At 43.2% G+C, this 23,813-nt stretch overlaps 1 protein-coding gene across 1 annotated transcript; it reads right to left on the bottom strand.

Moving 5' to 3' along the window:
• Positions 1 to 7,367: 7,367 nt before the first annotated feature.
• On the bottom strand, positions 7,368 to 14,835 carry PCTP (phosphatidylcholine transfer protein). The gene is made up of 6 exons (XM_072351817.1): positions 14,648 to 14,835; positions 12,810 to 12,927; positions 10,994 to 11,073; positions 10,498 to 10,669; positions 9,837 to 9,904; positions 7,368 to 9,655 (listed from the first exon to the last, which is right to left on the bottom strand). The coding sequence occupies exons 1-6, from the start codon at positions 14,786 to 14,788 to the stop codon at positions 9,590 to 9,592; spliced, it is 645 nt and encodes a 214-aa protein (XP_072207918.1). The 5' UTR covers positions 14,789 to 14,835; the 3' UTR covers positions 7,368 to 9,589.
• Positions 14,836 to 23,813: the final 8,978 nt, after the last annotated feature.

Genomic DNA, 23,813 nt, shown 5'->3' with positions numbered 1-23,813 from the left:
TAACTGTCTTCTCAAGCTTATTCTGTTCATGCTCGTGTCTTCTTTTGGATCAGCTTTTCCAGTTACCATCATGTTCCTTGCTTATACCACGTCATTCACACTGTAGGAGAAAGGTGTCCATCTTCGCAAAAAGGAAGTAGAAAAAGGTCCTATGGATACATACAGTGTTGCTGTTTCTTCAGGAATAAACAACTTGTTTTCTGTTTCCTTGATGGAATGGACTTTCCTTTAATCTCTTGTGAAGCTGTCATTCCCTTCTTGAAGCTGATTTAGTAACTAAGTCTGAGCTATGAAGAGTGCTGTTTCCTGCATGCTACAGCAGCCTCTCTTTGGATCATACCTGTCATTACATTAATGTCACAGAACAAAGGCAGTTTCAGATTCATCATTAACAGCTCCCAACTTTGCTGCTTTAGTTACTCAGTTTCTTATTCTATTGCTGTGGTTGCAATGAAAGGAAACTGTTTGACTTGAAAGCAGTACCCTTCTATGAATGCACATCAAGCCTGTTTTGATCATATCTTAGGAAAAATAAATAGTTTCTCTTCAGTGGGAAATATCTACATTTCACTTTATTTGGGGAAGTGGTTGTGTATGTAGCAAAGAAAATAAAAAGCTAATGGGCAGCTTTTCAGTACTTTCTTCACTCTTTGGTAGCCTGGGGTGAGATGTATTTTTCACAGTACCAGGAGATTTGTAATCCTGCTTTGAGTTACTGACTGTGTGGGCTTGTACTGCAGAAAGAATTCCAGTAATAAACCTTGTTCCTAGCCTACGCTGTTGGTTGTACATCTTTGGCAGATACTAGAGTGGCTACTGATCCTAGAAAGGGGTAAGCTTTGTCTCTGATGAGCATCAATGATGTCTTGAATGTACTTAAAGATGGGAGAGGGACCCGAAAATGGAGGAAGAGACCTATCTTGCATTTCTTATTACAAGAGGATCGCTTATAGATACATCATTGCTATGCCCTTTGATAATAAATTGAAGAAGTAATGATTAGCTCCTGAAATCATACAAACAGTAAAGATGACTTGCAAGCTGGATGATGAAGGCATAGTCAGGGAAAGACTAAAACATGTCCCAGACAGCAATCCATTTCCATTTTTACAAAGCATGCCACTCTGGAACTCGTTTTGTGTTGTTCTCACAGTCAGCAGTGCAAAATGGCCCACAGCATTCCACTTTTTTTGTTGTTTTATAAAGGATATAAGAGGGTTCTCCAATGCAAGGTGAAAGGAAATGAACATTTCATCTGTAATCTGCTTCTTATAATGCCAGAGGGCTATTGCAGATCTCACCAGCACCCCTGTTTGGTATTTTTATTAAACTCAAGAAACAAATGTTACAAATTTGACTTGGATCTTACTGTTTCTAGCATTCTATTCACTACAGGATGGAGTTGGACTGAAGTGTATCTTGCTTGTTGTGATTGTGGGGTTATTGCACATTGCAAGTAGAAGTGGCTAGAAATAGAAAAAGATTATCTTTGAACTACCACAAAAGAATCTCAATGAGCTGCTTCTCTATATACCCTTCTGAAATTACTCTAGTTGCAAGTTATGTGGTTCTACTAACTAGGAACAAATGACTTCTTATGAAAGAATTTCACCCAATAGAGAAATCAAAACAGCCATGTAAAAAATGTAAAATTGCTTATACTAAGAGGCCGTCATAGTCTTGTTTGTAGCAACCTGGCATGAGATCTGGGGGTTGGAGCTTCATGATCCTTTAGGTCCCTTCCAACCCGGGTCATTCTGTGATTCTGTGAGATTTCATCCATTTTCAATGGAAGAAAGGGATTTTAAGATATGTTTTGATATGCTATAAAATTTATTAAACTAAATCTTAAACTATTTTTTTTTCCTTTGTTTTAACTTTCCTACTACTGCACAAATTAAAATTACAGTTTGCAGTGAATATGAGGTATTCAGTGCTGACAACTCAGAGTCCATAGTTTCAATATGTTTTCCCTTTGGCAGCCTTTCCTTGACAATGCATTGTTTCCACCCAAGCATCTTATCAGGATCCAGAAGCTTGTCTCATTGAGCAAACACAACAATTTTAATTACATTCTTTTCATTGTAAGTCAAAGTTCTGAACTTCAATGTAGAAATTGCCGTAGTCTCAAACCTTGACAAATTTCTACCATATGGTCTTAGGATCTTAATAGCAAACCATCTGTAGGCCATCTGAGAGCCTTGCTATTTTTTATTCAATAAAAGACAAAGACAGCCTGATCCTGGCTAGAGATTATTGGCTTACTGAGCCGCACTGCTCTTCTAATCTTGTCTCTGAAACTAATAATCCTCGACATTCTCAAAACTATTTCCACTCTGCTTTGCTTCTGATTTCGGAGCATTGTTACAATCTTACACCATTGTTACAATCTTACTCAATTGTTACAATATCACTCCATTGTTACAATCTTACTCCATATAAACCAACGGCTGAACTCAGGGACAGACCAAAAGTCACCTTGAACTAAACTGTATCCTTGGCTTCACAGGTGAGCTGATAGAAACATAACCCTTTTACCTAATGTTCCCACATGTCGTATTTAAATATTGTTTTAAGTTGTCTGACAGAGGCTGAGCCTACAGCATGGCGCTAGATGGCAGTAACCTATTACACTTCCCAGAGAAATCATGAATTCACCATGTCATTAGTTATCTTTGTTGGGAAATGTAAACCAAGCACAAAATAGAACTAGATTTTTTTCTGAGTCTGTTTTGGTTTACAGTCTGAATTGATCTAAGATGACCACAAGCACATTTTGTGTGCTGAATACAGCATACTTTCCTGCAAGGGTAAGCCTTTTGTGCTCTTTGTGTATCTGCCAAGAAAACTGTAGATATTGTTAGTTCAGACATCGGCAAAATCAAGCAGCAATATGAATATCACATTTAGCCCAATCTGACACCATGCAATTGATTACTACTGAATGTTAAGTCATATCCACTTGTTTCATTTCAGCATTAATGCGGATTCCATCCTGTTTCTACTCCATGATCCTTCAGGCAGAACAGATACTTTATGAACAGAACCTGTAAGTCACATTACTTTTATACTTTATTTTTTTTTCTTTAAAAGAGTCCTTACAATATAAATCTCCTTAAAGGCGAACTTCTTTACATTTTTACCATGAACAATGTGGTGATGTATGAAATGACTTACATATATGTATTTGAGAGAGAGAGTAGAGGGGGATAATCGCCTCCCTCAACCTACTGGCTACTCTCGTTTTAATGCACCCTTGGATACCATTGGCCTTCCTGGCCATGAGAACCTTCTGCTGGCTCATGGCCAGCCTGTTGGCCACCATGACACTTAGGTCCTTCTCTGCAGAGCTCATTTCCAGCAGGTCAGCTCTTAACCTGTACTGATGTGTGTGGTTATTCCTCCCCAGGTGTGGGACTCCGCATTTGCCTGTTAAACTTCAAAAGGTTCCTATTGGTCAAATACTCAAATGTCTGTCCTCTTTTCAGAGCTGTCAGGTGCAGCACTACTGATATAGTTCTGAAGGTACTGCACTGAGGTCTCTGATTCATTGAATTCAGTGAAATTGTTGGTTAAATTTCCAAATAATACCCACACAAGAATTTGCCTCTGTATGTGAGTGTCTGAATCCTCTTGTAGACCTGAGGAAGTCTTCCTAGTCTGTCCTTCCTAGGCACTAACACACCCAACTCAGTACATGCCTCACTTCCAAGTCTAGAGGAGAATGGTTACGTGCTGCTTTTTATTAGAACTGTATTTTAGCCACTGAATAGCATGAATTAGCAAAATACTTTTTAAACCAAATCACTTTTTTTCAGTTTTTCTGGTCATTTTCCAACCTCCAGTGAAACATCAGGAAAGTATCAGGAAAAGGAAATAAAATGCTGATGTGACTTCTCAGATTAAAAAAAAAAAAAAAAAAGATACTGCATCCACATTGCATCTATTTCCCCAGATCCCTGCTATTGTAGTCTGCACAGATCAGTAAGCTGTGTGTGCCCAGTTGTGCCCTTTGTTATGCTGTACCTGTGACCCTTTCCTAATGCTTTGATATGCCTTCCTGGTTCTACTGTGTTTGGGTACTCAGTTTCCTGTAGTCTTTCCTCACTACCAAGCTGTATTTATTGCCCTTTTCCAGGTGCTGCTTTTTCATTTACTTCACATGCATACTTTTCTAAGTGTAGGTATTTTTGATTTACTACCCTTCTTCTACATTTCAGACTCTGTAATCCTTGCAGTCTCTGCCAGCTGACCAGGCTGCATGTGCAAGGTCATTGTGTAAGACAATGAGGATGCCAATTTAGCAGTATCATATACTGGGTCAGAACACATGGGTTTTGTTTCTCAGTGTCCTCATGTAATCAGTATCTGCTCTCTAAAGTCTATTAAGTAAAATCCTATTGCGCAGAATGGAAATGCATCCAGGAGTTTTATAATACAGTAAAATGCACTAGAATTGACAGGCTCAAAAATAATAGGTAAGCAGACTAAGATCCTTAAGTATTATGTTTATGCTTTAATTTCAGAGTGGGAAGCAAGTCTAAGTTGGTAACTCACTGGCTAAGATGTCAGAAGGTCAGATCACACATTAGGATTTGGGCTCATCCCAAGCATTGACACAATACTAGAGGGGGAAGGGAAAGGAAAAAGCATGTAAGAATAAAAGATGTCATATTAACCAGAAAACATTGACTGGAAATATCAACCATTTGACCAGTCTTGGAAACTCCACTATGGAATCCATACAGCATTTCTTTATCTTTATGTTGCTAAGTATTGAATTAGGCTGGTAATGAGAAATGGATCTAATGAGGACTCCACTCACCAACCCTAAAAATATACCCTTAATATTAATTTAATTTTAATTAAATATGATGCTGTATATGTTCCCATCTGAAAAAAAAACCAACTGATATATACCCATCATAAAAAGATTCAGAGGAAAGTGCTAGTCCTCTGCTCAAATCGTATTTTCAAAATAAAGAAACTCAGTGTTTAAAAAAAAAAAAATACTAGTCTGGAAAAAATAAGTTAAAGACACGTGCATATGAAATGTACATGGAAAAAGAATTATTTGTATTCTGTGATGCCTGTAATTGCATTTGGTGGTCTGGCAGGTATTCCTAGGCTTGTTTTTCTTGAAAGACTTCTAAGGGTCCTCAGAATACTTTTTAACTCTTATTCTCTACCTCGCTCCAAGTGGTTTTCAAAGTCCTTTTTATAAATTACTGACATGTCTGTCTGTCACTATATTGCACTCATCAAGCTCATTTTCCAGTGACAATGCTGTCCGCTTCATGGTTCCTAGAACTGAATCTTCTGTGTTATCAAGGGTCAGTTTATCCTTGCGTTACAAAGAAACCCAACAAAACATTGGAAGGCAATGTACTTTCTCACATGCCCACCTCGTACTCTCAGACAATGGGCCCTTTCAGTGCCGATGTAATTTCCTACTGAAGAAATGTTCCTACTGTTTGTTTTTATTTCAGTAGGCGAACAACATCATATGAGCCATTCACAGTATAAGTGGGTTGGACAAGCAATTTTGGCTTCTTCTGGGATCATGCTCTCCATTCAAATATACAGCTCAATTATACGACTTCCATACTGAGAAAATACTTTAACTTTTAAAATGCACAGCAGTAGTCTGGTCTTAATAAAAATGTTTAAAGCCCACTCTTAAACCATAACTCCAAGTTGTAGCTGAACATGAAACATTCTCTTACAAACAATTATGTATAATTTCTGCCATGCTTTGGAAGATATGTATGTGCACTAGGGATATTAAAAATCAAAACCCCTACAGCTTTAGGTGAAGAATGGGAAGGCTTAAAACCTTTCAAGATACGCTTAGACAGAAATGCAGTGAGCCTTGTAACTTAACAGCAGGTATCTGTTTGATTTATGTACAGCACGTAGGAGTAACCTTTGGCTTTATGTATTATAGAATCTCTTGGAAGAACTGCTACAATCCAAAACTGGAACAACACAGTCTATGAAAATGATTCGTTCTCAAGGTTTCTCTATAGAGAAACTCTGTAAGAAAATTAAGTCTGGGGGAAAAACTATATCTTCCGGCATCACATTGTTTATCTAAGGAAGACAGACAAAGGGATAGAAACAAAATTACTTAAATCATTATGTTATGGTTACTTGTGTTTAAACTGTAGGAACATCTTACAGTTCAGCGAGTTGCACAGCTGGGATACAGGCAATTTATATGCTGGATAATATTAATAGCTATGCTCAAGGCCATTCAACATAATTCCTTATTTATCGTGGCATGTTCTGTGAAACACTTACTCATAGTATGCAGTTCTCCCTATGTTGGAAATTAAGGTTTCCAGTGAAGAGCCGTTCCCTTTAACATGTTCCTGTCTTACTAGAGGCTACTTCTGTAATCTAGAGAATAATGGGTTACAATCAAGTTCTTAAAGAACAGAAAATACCTAAATCAGTAGGGAAAATATGATGTTCCATCTTATGAGAGTGTATGTGTTCATATGCAGTCCTAATTAGTATGTTAATGGGCAGATGAAGAAAAATATTAGAAGTGTTTAAACAATAACTAGATTTACCATTTTGGTCAGGATTCCTCCTATGTCTGCAATTAAGAGCCATAGTGGTATGAAATCATTTAAACGTGACTCATCTTGTTACAGAGATTTGTTGTTCTTATTCCTCCTCAAATAACATTTATCTTCAATGTAGTTCATCTAGACTAATAATAACTTACCTCCTGTCATAAGCCTTCCTTTCTGTTTTTGTATGGAGTTCTCCAGTGCCCTTTAAGCTTGAGGAAATGAGTGAAAAAGGAAGAAATGCTGTCTGGAAGTCTGGTACTCTCCTCTGATCAGAATACTACAGTGGGGCAGTAAATATAGTTATAGTTATAAATTATTCTCCTGTCTAGAGGAAGGCAAATCTGTCTGTAAGAAGACATTACTGTCAGCTAATTGAAATCTAAATACAATTAGATCTCATTTGAAACTGTTCTTTATACACAGAAGACTAACAATAGAAAGTGAAATTGCTGGTGGGAAGGTAAGTGGCCTACTGGTGAGCATTAATACCAGAGGTCTACATCTTCCCCCCGTCTTCCCACATTTTTCTGTTCCACTCAATTATAAAAAGCCAATGATTGCTTGAGAAATAAAATATCAACCAGATGTTTCCTGAGCAAAGACAACTTGTGTTTCCCTTTACGCATCATCTTCTGAGAGGCAGAACTAGTGACTGCACATCTGACATCACTCACTGTGTTGACTTTGGGTTACTCAGAATCTTTCCTTTACTTAACCTTCCAACTCAAATACAATAGTTTACAGAGATCATATGGAAAGAATGGATTTGAATGACTAGAATATGATGTGGAAGAATGGTTTATATTCACTCTGCTACAACAAAGCCATTTGCTGTCACAGTCATGAAATAATAACTTGAAGGGTGGAGGCCTATCCATTTTCTCATACACATTTTGGCAGGACAGAGTGCTGCATGTTGCCCAGTATCAGTTCTCATGGAAACAGGAGGTGGATGAGCAGTAATGTCAAAAATGAGCTTCTTTTGAAGACCAATATCATACAAATAGGTTTTAAGAAGAGATGGTAATTTTAAAACAAAATTCATGTAGGAGAACAGACTTTCTGCAACTCATAGTGAGCTTTGGATCAGATCCTTGATGAGCTTTGGATCAGATCCTTGAGCTTGAGATCAGATGTCAGTATACTGCTAGAAACAACATTAGCTTTCAAGTTCTACTTGACTATCATGAAAATTTCATTGGTTCCCACTGCTCTGTTCACTGGAATAGGATATGTTAAATGAGAGGCTCAGTCATCATCTAATGGAAAATTTTCATTTTTTTTCCCGCAAACAATGCTACATTCATCACTGTTCATTCTGAGAGCACAAACTTTGAACTCCATTTGTAGACAAGCTGGTGGCAATAGCAAGCTAATCTTCATGAGCTGTGAACAAGCTGCATGGGAAGGAGGTGCCATTCTTTGACCTCTGCACATAGCATTTGTGCACAACTTTTACAGCAGATACATTTCTGTTCAAGCTATCCAGAAAAGTTCATGGTGTAGGTATAATTTACACAAGATCAAAACTTAATCAATTATGAATAAAGCTAAAAAAATGTTTTTGGAGTATGTTGTCTTGTACCATAATATCCAATTCAGTTACAGTCTCCAAGTCAGACTTTTAAAAGAAGCCTGAACTGCTAAGAAGTTTGCTGTCAGAACACATGGAATCCTAGTGAATTCTCATGAATCCAACTTTTGAAGAATAAGTGCTTTAGAAATAAAACAGCTCATGACATCAGCCTGTCATTGTGACCTGCCCAGCATGGCGAGTCTAAAACATGAGAAACTGAAAAGAAAAAGAAAAAAAGAAAACAGTACAGTTAAAGTAATGATTTATTGGAAACCACGAAGTATAAAGGCAGTGACTTCAACCATTTCTTCTTTAGCAATGTAAACTTACTCCATCACCAGATTTGTCCAGCAACAAGATTAGGTTTAGTAAAGATGCAAAATATTTTCAATCCCTGAGACTGAGGCTCTCTCTCAACCTTGCTGAACTCTGTCCTTCCCCTGCAAAGGTGCTGCAAATGTGATTTCCTGCTTGGTTGTGCTTCTAGTGGATTGCCATCCAAAATGAAAACTTTTATTCTTTATTTCAGCATTAGAAATGTAAAACCACCACAACTTTCATATCCAGTTAATTCACAAGCAGGGAAACAAGCATCCCTAAAGCAGTTGCAGGCATCCAGATTGAAATTATTACTAATTTAGAGCTGGTGTCCAAGCTGCTTTCCAAGCAGTCAGTAAGGGAACGGACTCTAAAGATGTAACTTGTTCCCATTAAGTTAGCCGTGGAAGCAAACTTCTTTTTTTGCTAGCTAGACACAGCTAATGCTTTATACATTCCACATAGCCATACTGAAATGTGAATGCAAGGCTTTACATACACATCCTTTTATATCTGGACTTAAAACCATCACAAGGAAGCTTAGTAAGCATGGCAGTCCCTACTGCAGGCTTCATGTAATTTACCTGTATGTGTTATTTTTTATTTTTATTTTTTAGTAGAGAAGACCATTTTAAGTATGATAAATTCATGTAGCAAAAGCATTTCCTCCTAAGCAATGCAAGCTGTATTATTCAGTTTCAGTAAGAAGTCACCCTGCAAGGCCACAAAGAGAGACCCAGACATAACACAAACAGAGAATTTTCAGTATAATTTCAGACATTATTCCTAGTAAAAACTATTATCTCTTGCCCAAAGATGTAATGCTTTAATTGATAAAACTCTAACTTGCCTATGGCAGTCAGCACAAACAAAGCATGGGTGATGTAACAGAATATAAGTGCTATGAAAAGGAGGCAGCTGATGATGGTATTACCATGTTGGTGACTAACTTCCCTTGGAGAAGGAAACAAAGGTCTAGTAAGATTCAAGGCATAAACCAACAACAAAAATTCTTTCCAGTATTAGAGGTAGATTTTATCCAGTGTGTTACGTCATAGCCATTCTGTAAGTGCAGAACTTTGGGAATTAAATAATTCGGATCAAATGTGACCTATGCTCTTTTAGAATAGTTACAACAAGCTTTTTGCATATCCTTCAAGAAAGCAGGCACACCACTCTGTAAAGAGAGAAGCAGATAAGTCACTCTTGTATAATGGAATTAAAGATATATATATACACATGTATATGTATACATACACATATTTACATACATATATTCTATTCAGCATGCAGAAGACTGGTTTGGATGCAGCAAATAAATTGTTCCAAAGGTAATTACACCATCAAGCTTTACTTACCTTGGCAGCCCAGTTGACCAGCCACGATGGAATCATGCCACCGGGATTATCAAAATAGTACATATAGACTAGAGATGAGAGAGAAGTCATCAGAAAGTTATCCAAACACAGTTTGAGCATTAGCTCTAACACCATGTGATAGAGACTGCCAGAGCACATGGCTGAAGCACTGCATTCAACAGTTTTGATCCATGTCCTTTACCAAAAAAACCTCAAACTTGTATTGAACTGGAACTTGAAATGTGTATAACATTTCCTAGTTAATCTTTGGGGAGCTCAGAGAGTGATAATATTAATTTATATTATTCTAAAATAGTTTAGGCAGCCTGTTTTATTTTCTAAGTTTGTCTTTAAAGGGCTAATCTCAGTCAGAAGCCACTCTCTAGGAAAGCCCTTTCTTCTGTAGATCTGTCAAATGTGATACTCAAATCATTGCTGAATTAAGCAGTTTCCAACCAGCATCAAACTCTACTCAACTGATCTGGCTAGTAGGAAAACAGGTATTTGTTGGGTAGTTCATTCATTTTAATACCCTGAATGCTCAGTACATACAAATTTTGGTAACTGCTTTTAGCTTAAAATCTCCACTCTCCCTCTTCATATATTTTTTGTTAATGCAAACATTCTTAGGCAACACGGTCACACTTTTATAACCTCTTACCTTTAGATCCAGTCTTGCCATCGCTTTCAATTGCCAGACTTTGTTTATAACTTTTAACTCTGATAATACCAGGCTTTTCAGGGCACTGAGGAACAGACACACTTTGAGCTAACACAACCCAGATCTTCCTCCCATCAACATCCATCTCTTGACATTCACGAATATAGACATACTGTATTCCAAGTTGAGGAGGCATGTCAAAATAGTGTCAGTTCGACGTGTGATGAATTGACAGGTGAATTCCATTACAAATACCAGCTATTTCTCACCCTTCTGCATGATTCAATCCCACAGAGTAATAATTCGACTATGTGAGATTTAGTTGCATGTGGGAAGAAGAACCTACACTCTTCTTCATGCTATACATATTGATAAGGCATGAGGACACATTTATGGTGTTAGATCAAGTGCAGAAGAGCAGTACTCAGTACACTGTCAGGATTCCTGAATGACAGAGTGATAAAAGTCACAAAAAGCAAGAAGTTTGAAAGGATACATCTCTGTTTGAGAGAGGAAAAGGGTACTTCACTTCCCAGTAGATTATTTTTTCACCATCATACGTTTTCTCATACAGTTCTAGAGTTGAAAAAGATTGTTAGATATTTTTCACTTCCAGTGCAAAATTGACATGAATGTAAAATTGTAGAAGACTTAACAAAATAAATCTGTAGCAGGATTGTTCAAGGAACCAAACACAGTTTTCTGCTTCTACTCAAATTCATTGCTGCTAAAAGCAAAAATAAATAAGAACATAATAATTCTGGAGGAGGACACAACCAAATTCCTGTTCGGACAGTTATCTCATTCAAAGCCTTTCCATCAACCTCACTGCTAAGGCAAGAAGAGTGTACAAGTGGCAAATTCCTTCCCTAAACAACATGCTCCCAACTAGACTTCCATTAGTATATTCTGCAAGTCAGCTGTCATCCACAAAACCAGCATCTCCTCTTCTCCAGAGTGGAGCAATAGCAGCTGCTTAAAAATCCCAATGCTGTAATAAGCCACAATGTTATCTTTCCAGCAGAGGTCACTGGAGTATTGGCTTATTAGCTTTTCTTTCATTTTTAACTGCAGAGCTTTCATTTTACAAACATAATGTCTATGCCCTTACAGGGTTAACTGCTGTGCAACGTACTTGGAAGTACCAACGCAAGTCTGAATTTGCAGACGAACATATCAAGGGCAGCAGGGATAAAAATGCCAGCTTTGCAAACTTTATCTAGTTTTTATTTCAAGGGTGTAGCTTCCCCCAACTGCTTCCTTTCTTTTCTCAAAGAAGGCGTTACCAAATGCACTTAAAGACTTCTGAAGTGACTCTAGCTAACATGTCTGATATCCAATTTAATGGCATTTGTGCATTTGGAGCCCAACTCCATATCATTTTGTTTCATTAGTGGAAAATCAGCCTTTGCTACAAGAGAGCTATTCCCCATTTAGACAAATCACACCTTTACTCATTTAGAGGCAGCTTCTGAATTGTGCCCACATACTGACAAGAGCCACATAAGTGTTCTTCTGTACAAGTACAGCCAAATCCATTAGGGTAACCATTCCAATAGAGCTGCCATAGGCTTAGCGCATATAACAATTAACATTTACTTGGTAACACTATTCTTTGTTTGGCAAGACACGTGTTGCAGTTTTATTGGCCTGAGCCCACTTTAGCACAGAATTAAAATGGAATATCTTTAAAATAAATTTACTGGATACCTGCATCAGTTAAATCATTGCCCTATCCCTACCAAATGAATGCTTTAACCCTGTAGGGATATCCAGCCACAACTCCCTTCTTTCAAAAACATTAAACAGAAAAAACTAAGTTAGTTATTCTGTTCTCTGAAAAAGCACTAGACTGCTATTCTCTGGGTTTACACACTTCTGATTGTAAAAGGTGCCAAAAACAACCAGTGCTTTCTGGAAAAAGAAATGGAATTAAACCCATTGCACCCTTACAGCCCCTGATACAATATGCAAAAATGCACAGAAGGTACGGAACACCTGCTACAATTGGACTAAGGAATTATAACAGTCACAGCAGTAGAAGCTGCTAGGAGCTCCAGCATAGTAAATGATGCCAATTATGTGCTTTAATCAACATGGAAAGAATTTGTTCCAAAAGGAAGCTGTGTGGCAGTGACATGTTACCTGTTTCATGTGAGTGTTTACTTGTGTACAAAACCTTATCCCAAAACATTCATGTCAGTCCTGAAGTCTTTTGACAATACAGATTTAAAATACCTTTGAAGAATGTTTTAGTGGGAAGAGTCAGCGTGGACACAAAGCTGTTTTTTATACCACCTAAGTCAGCTTACCTTTAACATACTGATCCCACTGTTTCCTGAACTCTAAATCCATATAGACTTCTGCACAGAGTTTTGGGGGACAGTCAGCAAGACCACCAAAGATTTTATACTCATAAAGTCCTGATTGCTGTGGAAACAGAATAGAGAGAGGAAAAGTCACACAGGAAAGGGAAGTATTCTGCAGCAGAGAGAACAGCTGAAGGAAATTAGGTGGGGCACATACTACAGATATACTCAGGAGCCATGAAAGCAAGTGTTGAAAAAACAATGCAAGATTCAGTCTTTAACCTCTCGACATTTTGATCTATACATGAAAGTATAAATCTAGACAGGCTGGCCTGACTAGCACAATGGTTGTTCCTTCCCTTACGCAGTACTCTTTTAATTCATAAGTAGCTCCAAAGGGACATTTCTTCACACACTCGCCCCTTCTCGCATCCAGTAGCCAGGGCAGCCAGACTAACTCCTGACAACACTGAGGCATATCAGAAGATGAGCATTTAATCGTTATGGCAGAGTCTCTGGGCCCTATGTAATGAGCACAAGGATCTTTCACTTCCAGGAGGTTACCAAGTAGTACATGACCTGGAAGAAGCCTTCCAGCAAGTTGGTTATGCGCGTATTGGAGGCTGGGTCACAAGAAGGCTTTACAGTATTCATGCTTATACATAACATGTACATATATCTGCCTTGAGTACTATTTGTTAGCTGTTTTCTTTGTGAAGGCTGCCCGCACTGAAGGGGTGGGGTGCAGGATATCTCCAACGCTAACTGATGTTTCTCCTAACATATGGAAATGACATCTGTGCCTGTAGGGCAGTGTTGCACTATTGTTAGTACCAGCTCACAACTACATTCAAACAATGAGAGTATTTTAAGAATACAGTGTAGGAGTCAAATTCAAGCAATCTTTTGGGAAGGGGAAGGAAGAATTGTACAGCATTCTTTTAGTGAATGGTTGATCTTTCTTCTCTTTCCCTCTTCATGCTCTACAATTCAACTGTAGAAAGTGAAGTTTTAATGTAGCGGAAGATAGCAACGGGGCCAAGAAGCTGTTCATCTTTGCTGTAGCACCAGTGAAGCATCAATCCTTTGCTTCAGTGTTGAACTGTTCATCACTGAGCTGGTAGCAATGTAATTTACTGTAGCAGAGCTCAGGAGCTGCTACAAAGCACAACTGCTCCACGACCTGACCTCCTCACTTAACACACAGATTGATACCTTACAATTGAAGGCAGCCACGGGACAGCTCACGGGCTCAGACAGTCCCTTTGCTGCCTTTAGCCTTCAAGTTCTAGAACCACAGCTCCGGAAGGATCAAGCTGTTGTAGAAACGATGCCATGCTTCTCTACCAACGTATCTGTTCCATTGCTGGACAAATCGCAGCCTACATCATTAAATAACTTTTACTAAAAGCGTTTTGGCTTTAGTAGTAGCATTTTGATGGAGTATGAAATAACAATTCGTGCTCTGAAAAGCAAAGCAGCACATCTCGCAGCAAGTAAAGAGAGCCGTTTACAATAAGAAAACTGGAACGAGTCAGCCGTTTCAGGGAGCTGGGGAAGCGATGCCCACCCAAAGCCACGGGGACAGCAGCCCGAGGCGCGCGGCCGTGCGTGGGGCGCTCTGAGCTTCACGCGCATCTCCGCTGCCCGCCGCCGTTCGGAAGAGCGGTGTTTACAGCAACAGCAGAGCGGCTTTCTCCATCAGCAGTTAATAGCATTACGCTGCAAGCCGCTTTCTGAGAGCCGGGAGAAACCGAGCCGGGGCGGCAGCGGCGGAACTCGGCCTGACCGCAACCCGGACCCGCAGGGCTCGGCCCCGAGGAGCCGCGCTGCCCGCCCACCTCGTCGTACAGCCGGTAGATGCTGACGCCCATGCTCTCCACCAGGAGCTGCCAGGGCGGCCCCGGCGCCGTCTGGCCGAGCTCGCTGCAGGCGGCCCGAAACTGCTCCTCGGAGAAACCCCGCGGCGGCGGCGCCTCCATTCTGCGCTCCGGGAGGAGGAGGAGGCAGCCCCGGCCCTGTGCGGGGCGCTGCGGCGGCTCGAGCCCAGCCAATGGCCGCTGATGGCCGCCGCCCCTCCCGCCAGGCCGCCCGCCCCCCACCCCAGGCCGCCATGATAGAGCGGGGGGCGGCGGTGATGTTCGGGCGTTCTGCCCCGCGGTCTCGTAGTCGGGGCTTATCTCCCCGGGTACGGAGTGAGGCTGCTGGCGGCGGGCACATCTCCCCGGAGCTGTAAATGCGTTTGCAGCTCTGAGCTATGGGGCTTCAGCAAACTTAGGAATAGCCTGCCTGCTGCAGGAGCCCCGTGCTGCTAACTCCTGTGCACCTGGCAACGTGTCGCTTTTTCCAGCTCCTGCCAAGGAACTGCCTTCTTTTGACAAAGACTCCACTTCTGTCAGCTGTCCCTTCCAGTTCCGCTCAATTGGTTTGCAAGCAGAGCGTGGGGATTCCTGGCTGCCGGCCTGAGCTGAGCATCACATGGCTGCACCCTGGGAGCTCCAGAGAGCTGCTTGAGAAGGGCTGGTGGCAGAGGGCAGGATGGTCCTCACTGCGAGCCCCCCCAAGCTGGGTGCCACAATTTGGCCTTCTTCCTGAAATAACGGCACTAGCATTGGCAGTCCATGTATCTCTGTACCTGCTCTCACCTCCTCAATGAACATTCCAGTCCTGTAATGCAGTTACATGTATTATGGCCTTTTATTATAAACATACGTACAATACATATAAAATATTTTCACTTGTTCCCTGTGAGTTACAGTGAGGCACTGTCAGCCAGCCAGGATGGCTCTCCAGAACACAGTGACAATATGTTCCTTATGGTGCAACCCCTGTGAGTACTGAGTTGCCTGAGCACTGCTTGCCCAGCAGGGGCTCTGGTCTTTGTACTGGAACAGGGGATGATGGCACTGATTTACTTTACCTTTCAGAAATATTTCTTTAAGTATCTGCAAAGGAATATGAGAAATTGCATGTATTTCTTAAGGAGTTTTGTGCAACAGAACTGACCACAGCTCCACATTATTGTTGTCATGCAATGAACGTTCTGCATGAGATAACCCTGCATGGCACTGGAGCTCCCGCCTCCCCCAGTCCTTGTGGAAAAAGAGATTTATCTCATAGGGCTGCTCTAGGGACTGAAGTTTTGAAAAAGGAACAAATGCATGACCTTTTTTCTTGGTAAATAAGGAGTGGTGCTTACTAAGAAAGCACAAACCGTTCTGAAAAGAGACTTTATTTTCCATTTTCATGTTTGTTTATGTGTTATTCTTTATTGCTTGTGTGGCCATGTATTTGCCCTTAGCCTAGGGACGGAAGCTAAAATGTGATCCCAAACCCTCTGATATCCGCACTGCTAGAGAGAGTGGCTGTAGGCTGGGGAGAGTACAGTCCTGGCCCACATAGGAGCCAGGAACCTGGGTGCTAACAGAATGGAAATAGAGGGGTACTGTCCTAGGGCAATGAGGGAGAGTTTGGAGAGTGCACAGATGACCTGACCCACATCCTTAGTGTTCCTTAGGTCTGTAGCTGCTGCTGCTTCCAAGGGGAAACAACATATTGAAGGAAGATTGTCAGTCTGGACTGTCGGTGGGATTAGTGCACACAGAATGCCCATCTGCTTTTTACGATGAGGGTAATCTGTGTTAATTCCACCCTAGCACCTAACTCTCTGCTACCAAAATCAGCATTGAGTAATCCATCGAACCGGACTGTGTGGAATCTCACCAGTAAACTGGAGAACTCCTCCCTCCACCAGGAAATCATACAGAGTCAAGTACGACAGCAGTGAATGCTGCATTGATGCTTTCAGGCCCCAGATGGATTTCAGTGTTTGTTTTGGATCTGAGTATCCATATGTGAGGGAGTGCTACCAGCCATACATACTGTGCTTTCCTGCATCTGTCTCAGTGTGGCACTGGTGCACTTCAAGACATCCACAGAAATGGAGTAAAGATGTGGGATTTTGATGGACTCGACTGCTGTGCAGACATTTATGTACCACTGTCATTTCGTTTTATTCAGTGCATTCAGATACTCTGCAAAAGTGTTGAGTTGTCCTGCCACACCATTTATACAGCATGCACGTCCAGCTTCCTGTTATACGCAGCCAAACCAATTACATTCTTCTGCTGCTGCTGTTTTATTGACTGCACTGTGAAAACGCCTTTCTTACAGCTGTGCTAAGCATGTTCCTCACCCAAGAAGCTGCAAAGTAACATCAGCATCTCCCACCACAGACATACATGAGTTAGGCAATCTATTTTTGCCTCTGATGTTCAAATCCATCTCTTTCATTTTGTTGTGTTTGCTTAGGATTTTCAGCCACAGCTTTTCAGAGAGGTGCAGAACCATGGGGGCTGGAGGGACCCCTGGAGATCCCCCAGTGCATCCCGTTCTAAAGCAGCTCCCCAGAGTAGGTACACAGGAAAGTATCCCAGTGGATCTTGAATACCTCTAGAGAAAAGAAAGTAATGCTCTTCCAGTGCACATAAACTGGAGATAGTGAGATGCAACTTATGTGTCTGTCCTTGAGTAAAGAGGAGTAAGTTTAAAATACAGCTGAAGGAAAGAAGGGATTGCACTGTTATCTGCATGACCTGAAATGACTTACTCAAAAGATAAACAAGGCAATTTAGATCTTGATTTGGCACATGCTTCCTTCTACCACACCCTCCACGCTCCTAACCTGTTTGCATGGATGTAGAAAACATTTCTAATTGTTTCCTTTAGCACAAGATGCAAAGTCAAATAATATGGATAGAAGGGTGGCAATAGGATTCAGGTCTGAACTTCCGCATTAAGCCGTGGCCATGGATGTAACAGTAGAGGAGCCAAAGGCATGTTTCCTTCCCACGCAATATCCATTGCTGCTTCTACAACTTTGGAGGACAGCTGCTAGCTCACAGCAGTAGCACAGTGAGCTTGGAGGAGGCAAGGAAGGGCTGCAGCTCTCAGAGCAGTGCCCAGACATATCTGCTTATACCCAGCTGCACCTGGACAAACACCTTGGTATGTGATAGTCTTTGTCTTTCCTTAAGCACTTTTTGCTAAAACAGATTCTGTTTAATCACTTAACAGTTATGAAGTGCTTTTAAAGATGAAGAGCCCATGTGGAGGCTAAATCATAGGCTGTTACCCTCTGTCAGAGAGACTGTTCCCATTCCTCCTACTCTGGGCTGGCCATCCATTGTGAGCACAGAGGGCTTCAAATAGTTTACATAGAGTTTAATGGAAGGAAGCATGCTGCCAAAATGGAAGCTATGTATGCACACAATACATTTTGTGTCTGAAGACAGATGTGGCCTCAGGACAGTAAAGTGTTTGATATGCAGAGAAATGTCACCTGTGTGAATTGGGGCAGCCCTGTGTGGTTGTGTGTGTGCTCATCTACACTGAATTGAGTTGGGGGAGTTAATGAATTTGCTGCCAGAAGGCTGTTAATGGAGCTTGGTAGGAGCCAATAGATGGCAAGTGGTGCTCAGGAAAAAAGAAGAAAAAGTAAAGAAGAAAAGCCTGCTGCAGAGCTGTGGGAAGAGATCGCACCTACTTAGATCCCAACTGAATCTGCAGGATCCCACTGCAGTGTTCTCTAACAGCAGCGATGGTGATGCTGCATTGTCTCATGTTTGCTATGATGCTTCCTCCCAGCTCAGCCAGAAAGCTGCATCTTGGCTGAGGATCCAGAGGTTCTGTAACTGACTGCAAATTCAGGATTTGGCTTCTGGTGTGTGGCACAGCCCTCCATTAATGAAAGGCACATCTTCCACACAAGGAATGCAGCTCTTCAGCTGTGAGCTTTGTGTAATTATGAAATCAGTAGGAGAGGAGAATAATTGTTTTCAGTCCCGGATGTCTGCCTTCTTCGGCTCTGCAGGAAGATTCAAGTCAAGCAGGGCAATCACAGAGCTCCAGTGCTCTGCAAGATAAGTGATGTTAACCAAAGCACTGGTAGGATCTAATGAAATTCAGAGAGCATTCCTTTCTATATTCCTGATCACCAGAGACCAACAGCAGTGGCACATCCAAGCCTGACTGCACAGAGAGGTGGTGTGCACAGCTACCAGCCAGCAGTGCTGAGCCCTGCTGAGGTTCTGGAATCTTTTAGGAAGAGGAGAGCTAACGCGCTCTGTGTGAGCTGGACGTTTGGTTCTCTGGCCACACTGGCTTTGTTAAGGACTCTTTTCCCCATCTTGAACCACACGACTTGATAAGGACGATTTTTCCAACGCATTAAACATGTTGAAAGGTTGCTTTCTTAAAGTTCCAGGGAGTGATCTCAACCGGTGAGTTGTGTCCGTCTGTGGGCTTAGGGTTGAAATAAAGAAAAACTCAGTGGAGGGTTAGGGAAAAGGCAAGAAGAACACATGGAACAGGGAGCCCACAATGGTTGCAGTTCGCCAAAGGAATGAGTCACTGTTTGCTGGGCTGCTAAGGCCCAGGAGACTGCTGGAAACTCAACGGAAGCCATGAAGCACTGCAAGTGTGTCTCAGTAGGCAGAGCATTGCTCAATGTAGGAGTAAAGCTCTGCCATCTGAACAAGCTGTCGGTGTTCCAGAATCACACGCACTTCTTCCTATTGTCTGAGCTGAGCCTCCTACAAAGCAGCTGTGTGGAAGCCAGAGAGGAGATTTTGTCATTTGGGGCAGGTCCTAAAGGGGAGCCATGCAGCAGTTAGACATGGCTGGCCAAAGCTGTGAACCTGTGAGCCCTCGCTGCAGCTGTTTCTTAGTCCTGAAGCTTCCTCAACTATTTGCAGTGGATTCCTTTCAGGTGCCAACTGTGCTGCTTCGGGCATGTTTGGTTCTTCTGTCCCTGTGTCCCTGTATGCTTGGAGAGCCATGCTGAGGACAGCAGAACCTTAAGAAGCAGAAGCAGTCATTCATTTTTTAACAGAGAAGTGTATGCCCTCTTGTCTGCTGCCCTTCTGTGCACCACAGCTACAAAGCCACTCCTCTGGGGATGAGCCCACTATCCCTCCTCCACGGAGGGGATCCTTCTTACTGCTTTCCATCACAGCTTTTCTGCTCTACAGAAAGGAGACAATTGCCCCAAGCACAGAAGAGGATTTCTAGCCCAGTGTTACTGCTGTCCTTCATACAGAGACATGGAAATCCTAAAGGCTTATGTGTGCTTCAGATTGGTTCCTCAACAATCACTATTGGGAGTTCTTTGGTGTAAAGCTTTCAGTATTTTTATGTAACGCTTTCAGCAATAAACTTGGCATGGAAAAGTGAAAATGTAATAATGAAACCATTGGTGGAGTAAGCATGGGAGGGAGGCCTAATATCAACACAGGAGGACCAAGCATCACACTGGAAAGACTAGAGAGGAATTGATGTAATAGGAATGGGGTGAAATGCAGGTCATGCACACGTGTGCTAACAGCAATAATTTCTGATACAAGATGACAAATGGAGCCAACAGTGGACAGAAATCCAAATACACTGAGAGCTACCATGGGATGATTGTGCAATGTTGGTGTTTCTAGTAGAGACAGAACTCTTGCGCTTCCATGCAAAACACAGATGAAGGCTCATATGGAAAACTGATGATTGCAAATAAGACTGAAATTGATTTCTATCTCTTAATACATTAGAGGGATAATTAACAAATGTCAGAAGATCAATTTCAGCCAAAGGCTTGTTCATCCACGCATAATTGAGAATATTCAGCTACAAACAACAGAAAGGCTCCTGTGTATCAGCAGAATAATGCTCATAGGCTTCCAACGGGAGAAACAGGAAACTCTGCTGATTGGAGGTGGGACCTGGCAAGTTTAATAAAGCTAATACCTGGTATGGCTGTTTGTGTAGGAAGGACCAAAGGTGGCGGCCCAGGAGATGCTCTGTACTAATAGTCCCCCTCAGGCCTGGTTGCTTCTTATGTCTGCGAAATGTGCATTTAGAGGGAACGCAGCAAATGGGGACAAGCTGCCAGTTTGTTGTACAGAGATGTGCCAGAATGCTCGACAGATGCCCTGGCAGGATCTCTATCAGTGCAAAGACCTTCGTAACACACAGAGGTGAAATTCTAGCCCTGCAGAAGTGAGCAGCAAAACTGCCACCAGCTTCACTGGGGCCAGGACTTCACCCTGGAAAGGGAGTCAGGAGTTCTTGCGTGCTTTCAGAGACAGGGCGGCTGATTGAATACATCTGGTGCCCTGCTCTTTTATCGATCGTTGATAAAATGAGGCTTTTAAAACATAAACTTCTGGTAAACTAAACCACAAAATGCAAACATGCCAGTTTACAAGCTTTAAAAGCAAAATATCTTTGTTTTTTGTCTAAAAACAAAGGAAATGGCAGCACAAAATGCACCGCACTCACACTCCTCCACTCCAAACCTCTGTAGCATTTGACGTTCCACTTCAACGAGCAATTAAAGCGTAAAAAACCCTATTAAAATGTTTCTAGGTGACACCTGACACTCCATCCTCTACGGATGTCATCCCAAGTACCCTCCCTCCCCAGGGAAGTCAGCCCGGTCAGACGCGGTGCAGGAGCTGCAGCTCCTCCTGCCCCAGGACCTCTGCGGGTCCCTTCCAGCCCCCACGAATCTGCGCTTCGTGACGGCCTGCGCGTAACCGTGCCTGTGGCCCGAGGGGTTTGCCCGACACGAGCCTTCCTGGGACCCGGCTCTGGCGCCCGACTCCGCGTCCCGGCCTCGCACCCCGCACAGCGTAGCCCGGCCCCGCCGCTCGCCCGGCCCGGCCCAGCCCGGCCCCCAAGGCCAGCCCTGCCCCCGGAGCCAGCCCTCCTCCTGCCCAGCGCCGAGCGGACCTGCCCGGTGAGAGCGGCCGCCCCTCCCCGGCAGCTCCCGCAGCTAATTTGCTCCGGTCCCTTGGTTGGTTCGCTCTCTCTGAGAACTTTGTTTACAGTCCCTTGTGCCGCGAACTGCATCCCCTTCTTACTCTGCTGCGGGCTCGTGGTCGCCGCAGTCGCGCCCGGGCAGTCGGGAGGTAAGGTACGGCTCGGAGCGGGGTACTGCGGTGCGGAGCGTGCGGTATAGCGTCGGGTAGTACAGCGTGGCATGGCACTGTGGCACGGTACGGTACGGCATGTTGTAGCAGGGCACAACAAGGCACAACACGGCACAACACGGCACAGCACGGCTTGCTGTAGCACAGCATGGCACGGCGAAGCATGCAATAGCAACGCACGGCACGGCTCGGCTCGCAGCGCAGCGCCGGACCCCTCTCGCTGCTCGCGGCTCTCCGGTGCGGCTGCGGCGGATCCCGGCTCCGCGCGGGGCTGTGTGTGCGGGGACACCGGGGACAGAACCGCCACTCGAAGCCTTCGGGGCTCCGCAGGCGGACCTGCTGCCGTGCCGTGCCGTGCCGTGCTTTCCGTGGCAATAGACGGGACGCGCGGTGCGGGACTCGCGCTGCGTTTGTGGCGTTTTACCGACGTGTGCGAAAGTTTTGCGACTCGCAGAGAGCAAAGTCTGCGTGCGAGAGGATTCGGCTGTTCCTCCCCGAGCCCCAACCACGCCTGAAAGACACTCTGGTCCGGCAGTGATTTTCCTAACGAGCTTGGTGAGGAGCCGCCGTGCATCCCGAGGCTCACGCAGCTGGCGAGGGCGCAGCGTGCTTTTCTCCTGCCTTGTCATTGAGGGCCTGCAGCCCCTGGGTCTGATTTCTCATTGTGTATTCCCAGCACCATTCCTGTGAGGAGCTGCTGTGAGGTTGTGTTTAGGATCACTTTGGTGTGTTGGACCCCAGTTCCAGCTCTCAGTACGAATGCATCTTTGTTGCAGTTTTCTGTAGTCACTCTAATGCAAAGTCCACTGTGACCCGCGGGCATCGTGTCTGACTGGAACTTTAAGCACAAAAGGGGTCTGAAATATGCTGGGTATGGGGAGTCAGGACTGTGCCCGAAGATGTGAACATTTGAATGTGTCCCATAGGTTTGGAGTCAAAGGCAGAAAGGGAAGGAGTTGCAGTGGCTGCAGAACAGCATTGCCGTGCGGTCACACAGGTATCAGCATGGGTTGCTGGGAGATTTATTCCTTAGTAGCATTTGGAGAAGAACAGAAGCCATCTGTGACCATAAATTCCCATGTTTGTGAAGTGCTACCATGGCCTGTAGGAATTAAAAAGAGAAAAAGCAAAGAAAATAAAACCACCATATGGTCTCATGCATTTATTCTCATCCCCACAAAGGAGCTCCTACTTGAGCGTTGAGATGACCCTTGGTGTTAAAATGACCACTCTCATGTAGGAAGGGAATGCTGACTAAGATTAGCAACAGAACTCTCTGCTGCTTTGAGTTTTGCTCCATTGCTTGGTGGATTCACTGCATCTTCTGCAGCTGAGAACAGTTTCCATCACTGCTTTCTGCAGAGTTGTTGCATGGCATTGCTGCAACCCCTGCCCTGTTCTGAATGGTCAGATAATAGAAGTGAAGGATATTAAATACAAGGAAATTACATTTATCACACTGCGTTCTTGGGCTCGGTTTGCGTTTTATTGTGTTTATACAAGAGGAGTTTGGGGGATTCTATTAGTTATGTGTATAACAGGATAGATTTAAAAGGCAACTCTGGCAGAAGATGTCATGGGCAGCTTGCAGCTAGGAACCATGAGGCACCAGGAGAGGAGATGGAGGGCTTTGCTCAGCGATGGGAGACACAAAAGGGACAAATGCCCAAATGTTCTGGGCTGTGATTGGGTTCTTTGGTTCACACAGGTGATGGCAGCAATAGAAATGGAGTTACAGATGTTAGCTGCAGTAACTTGTCTGCATCCCCCTTTCCTGCCCATACCTCTGTTCAGGCAGCTTGCCTGGGCTGCAGCTCCCATTGCATCAGCACACTGAGTTTTGCACAGCAGTGGGTACAAGGAAAGAGGTGGGGGGAAAACACCCCCCACTCCCCATGGCTACAAACACTGCACACACTGGGAACTTTTCTGTTTGGGAGTTGAGTTCATAGAAGCCGATAAATATCCAACCACTTTCCTTGTAGGAAACCTTCATGCTAGAACTTTGTCCTGTCCTGTTTATCACACT

The sequence above is a fragment of the Excalfactoria chinensis genome, chromosome 17 (assembly GCF_039878825.1).
Source record: "Excalfactoria chinensis isolate bCotChi1 chromosome 17, bCotChi1.hap2, whole genome shotgun sequence".
Classification (NCBI taxonomy): Eukaryota; Metazoa; Chordata; class Aves; order Galliformes; family Phasianidae; genus Excalfactoria; species Excalfactoria chinensis.
Note: the sequence above shows the minus strand (reverse complement) of the source record. Positions and strands in the feature narration are given on the sequence as shown.

Bases quoted from the DNA above. Each gene is read 5' to 3' on its own strand.
- PCTP (XM_072351817.1), bottom strand. From the start codon at position 14,788: ATGGAGGCGCCGCCGCCGCGGGGTTTCTCCGAGGAGCAGTTTCGGGCC. The intron at 12,928-14,647 runs GTGGGCGGGCAG...CTGTTTCCACAG, and splicing joins TCTACCGGCTGTACGACGAG to CAATCAGGACTTTATGAGTA. The intron at 9,656-9,836 runs GTAAGTAAAGCT...CTCTCTTTACAG, and splicing joins TGGTCAACTGGGCTGCCAAG to AGTGGTGTGCCTGCTTTCTT.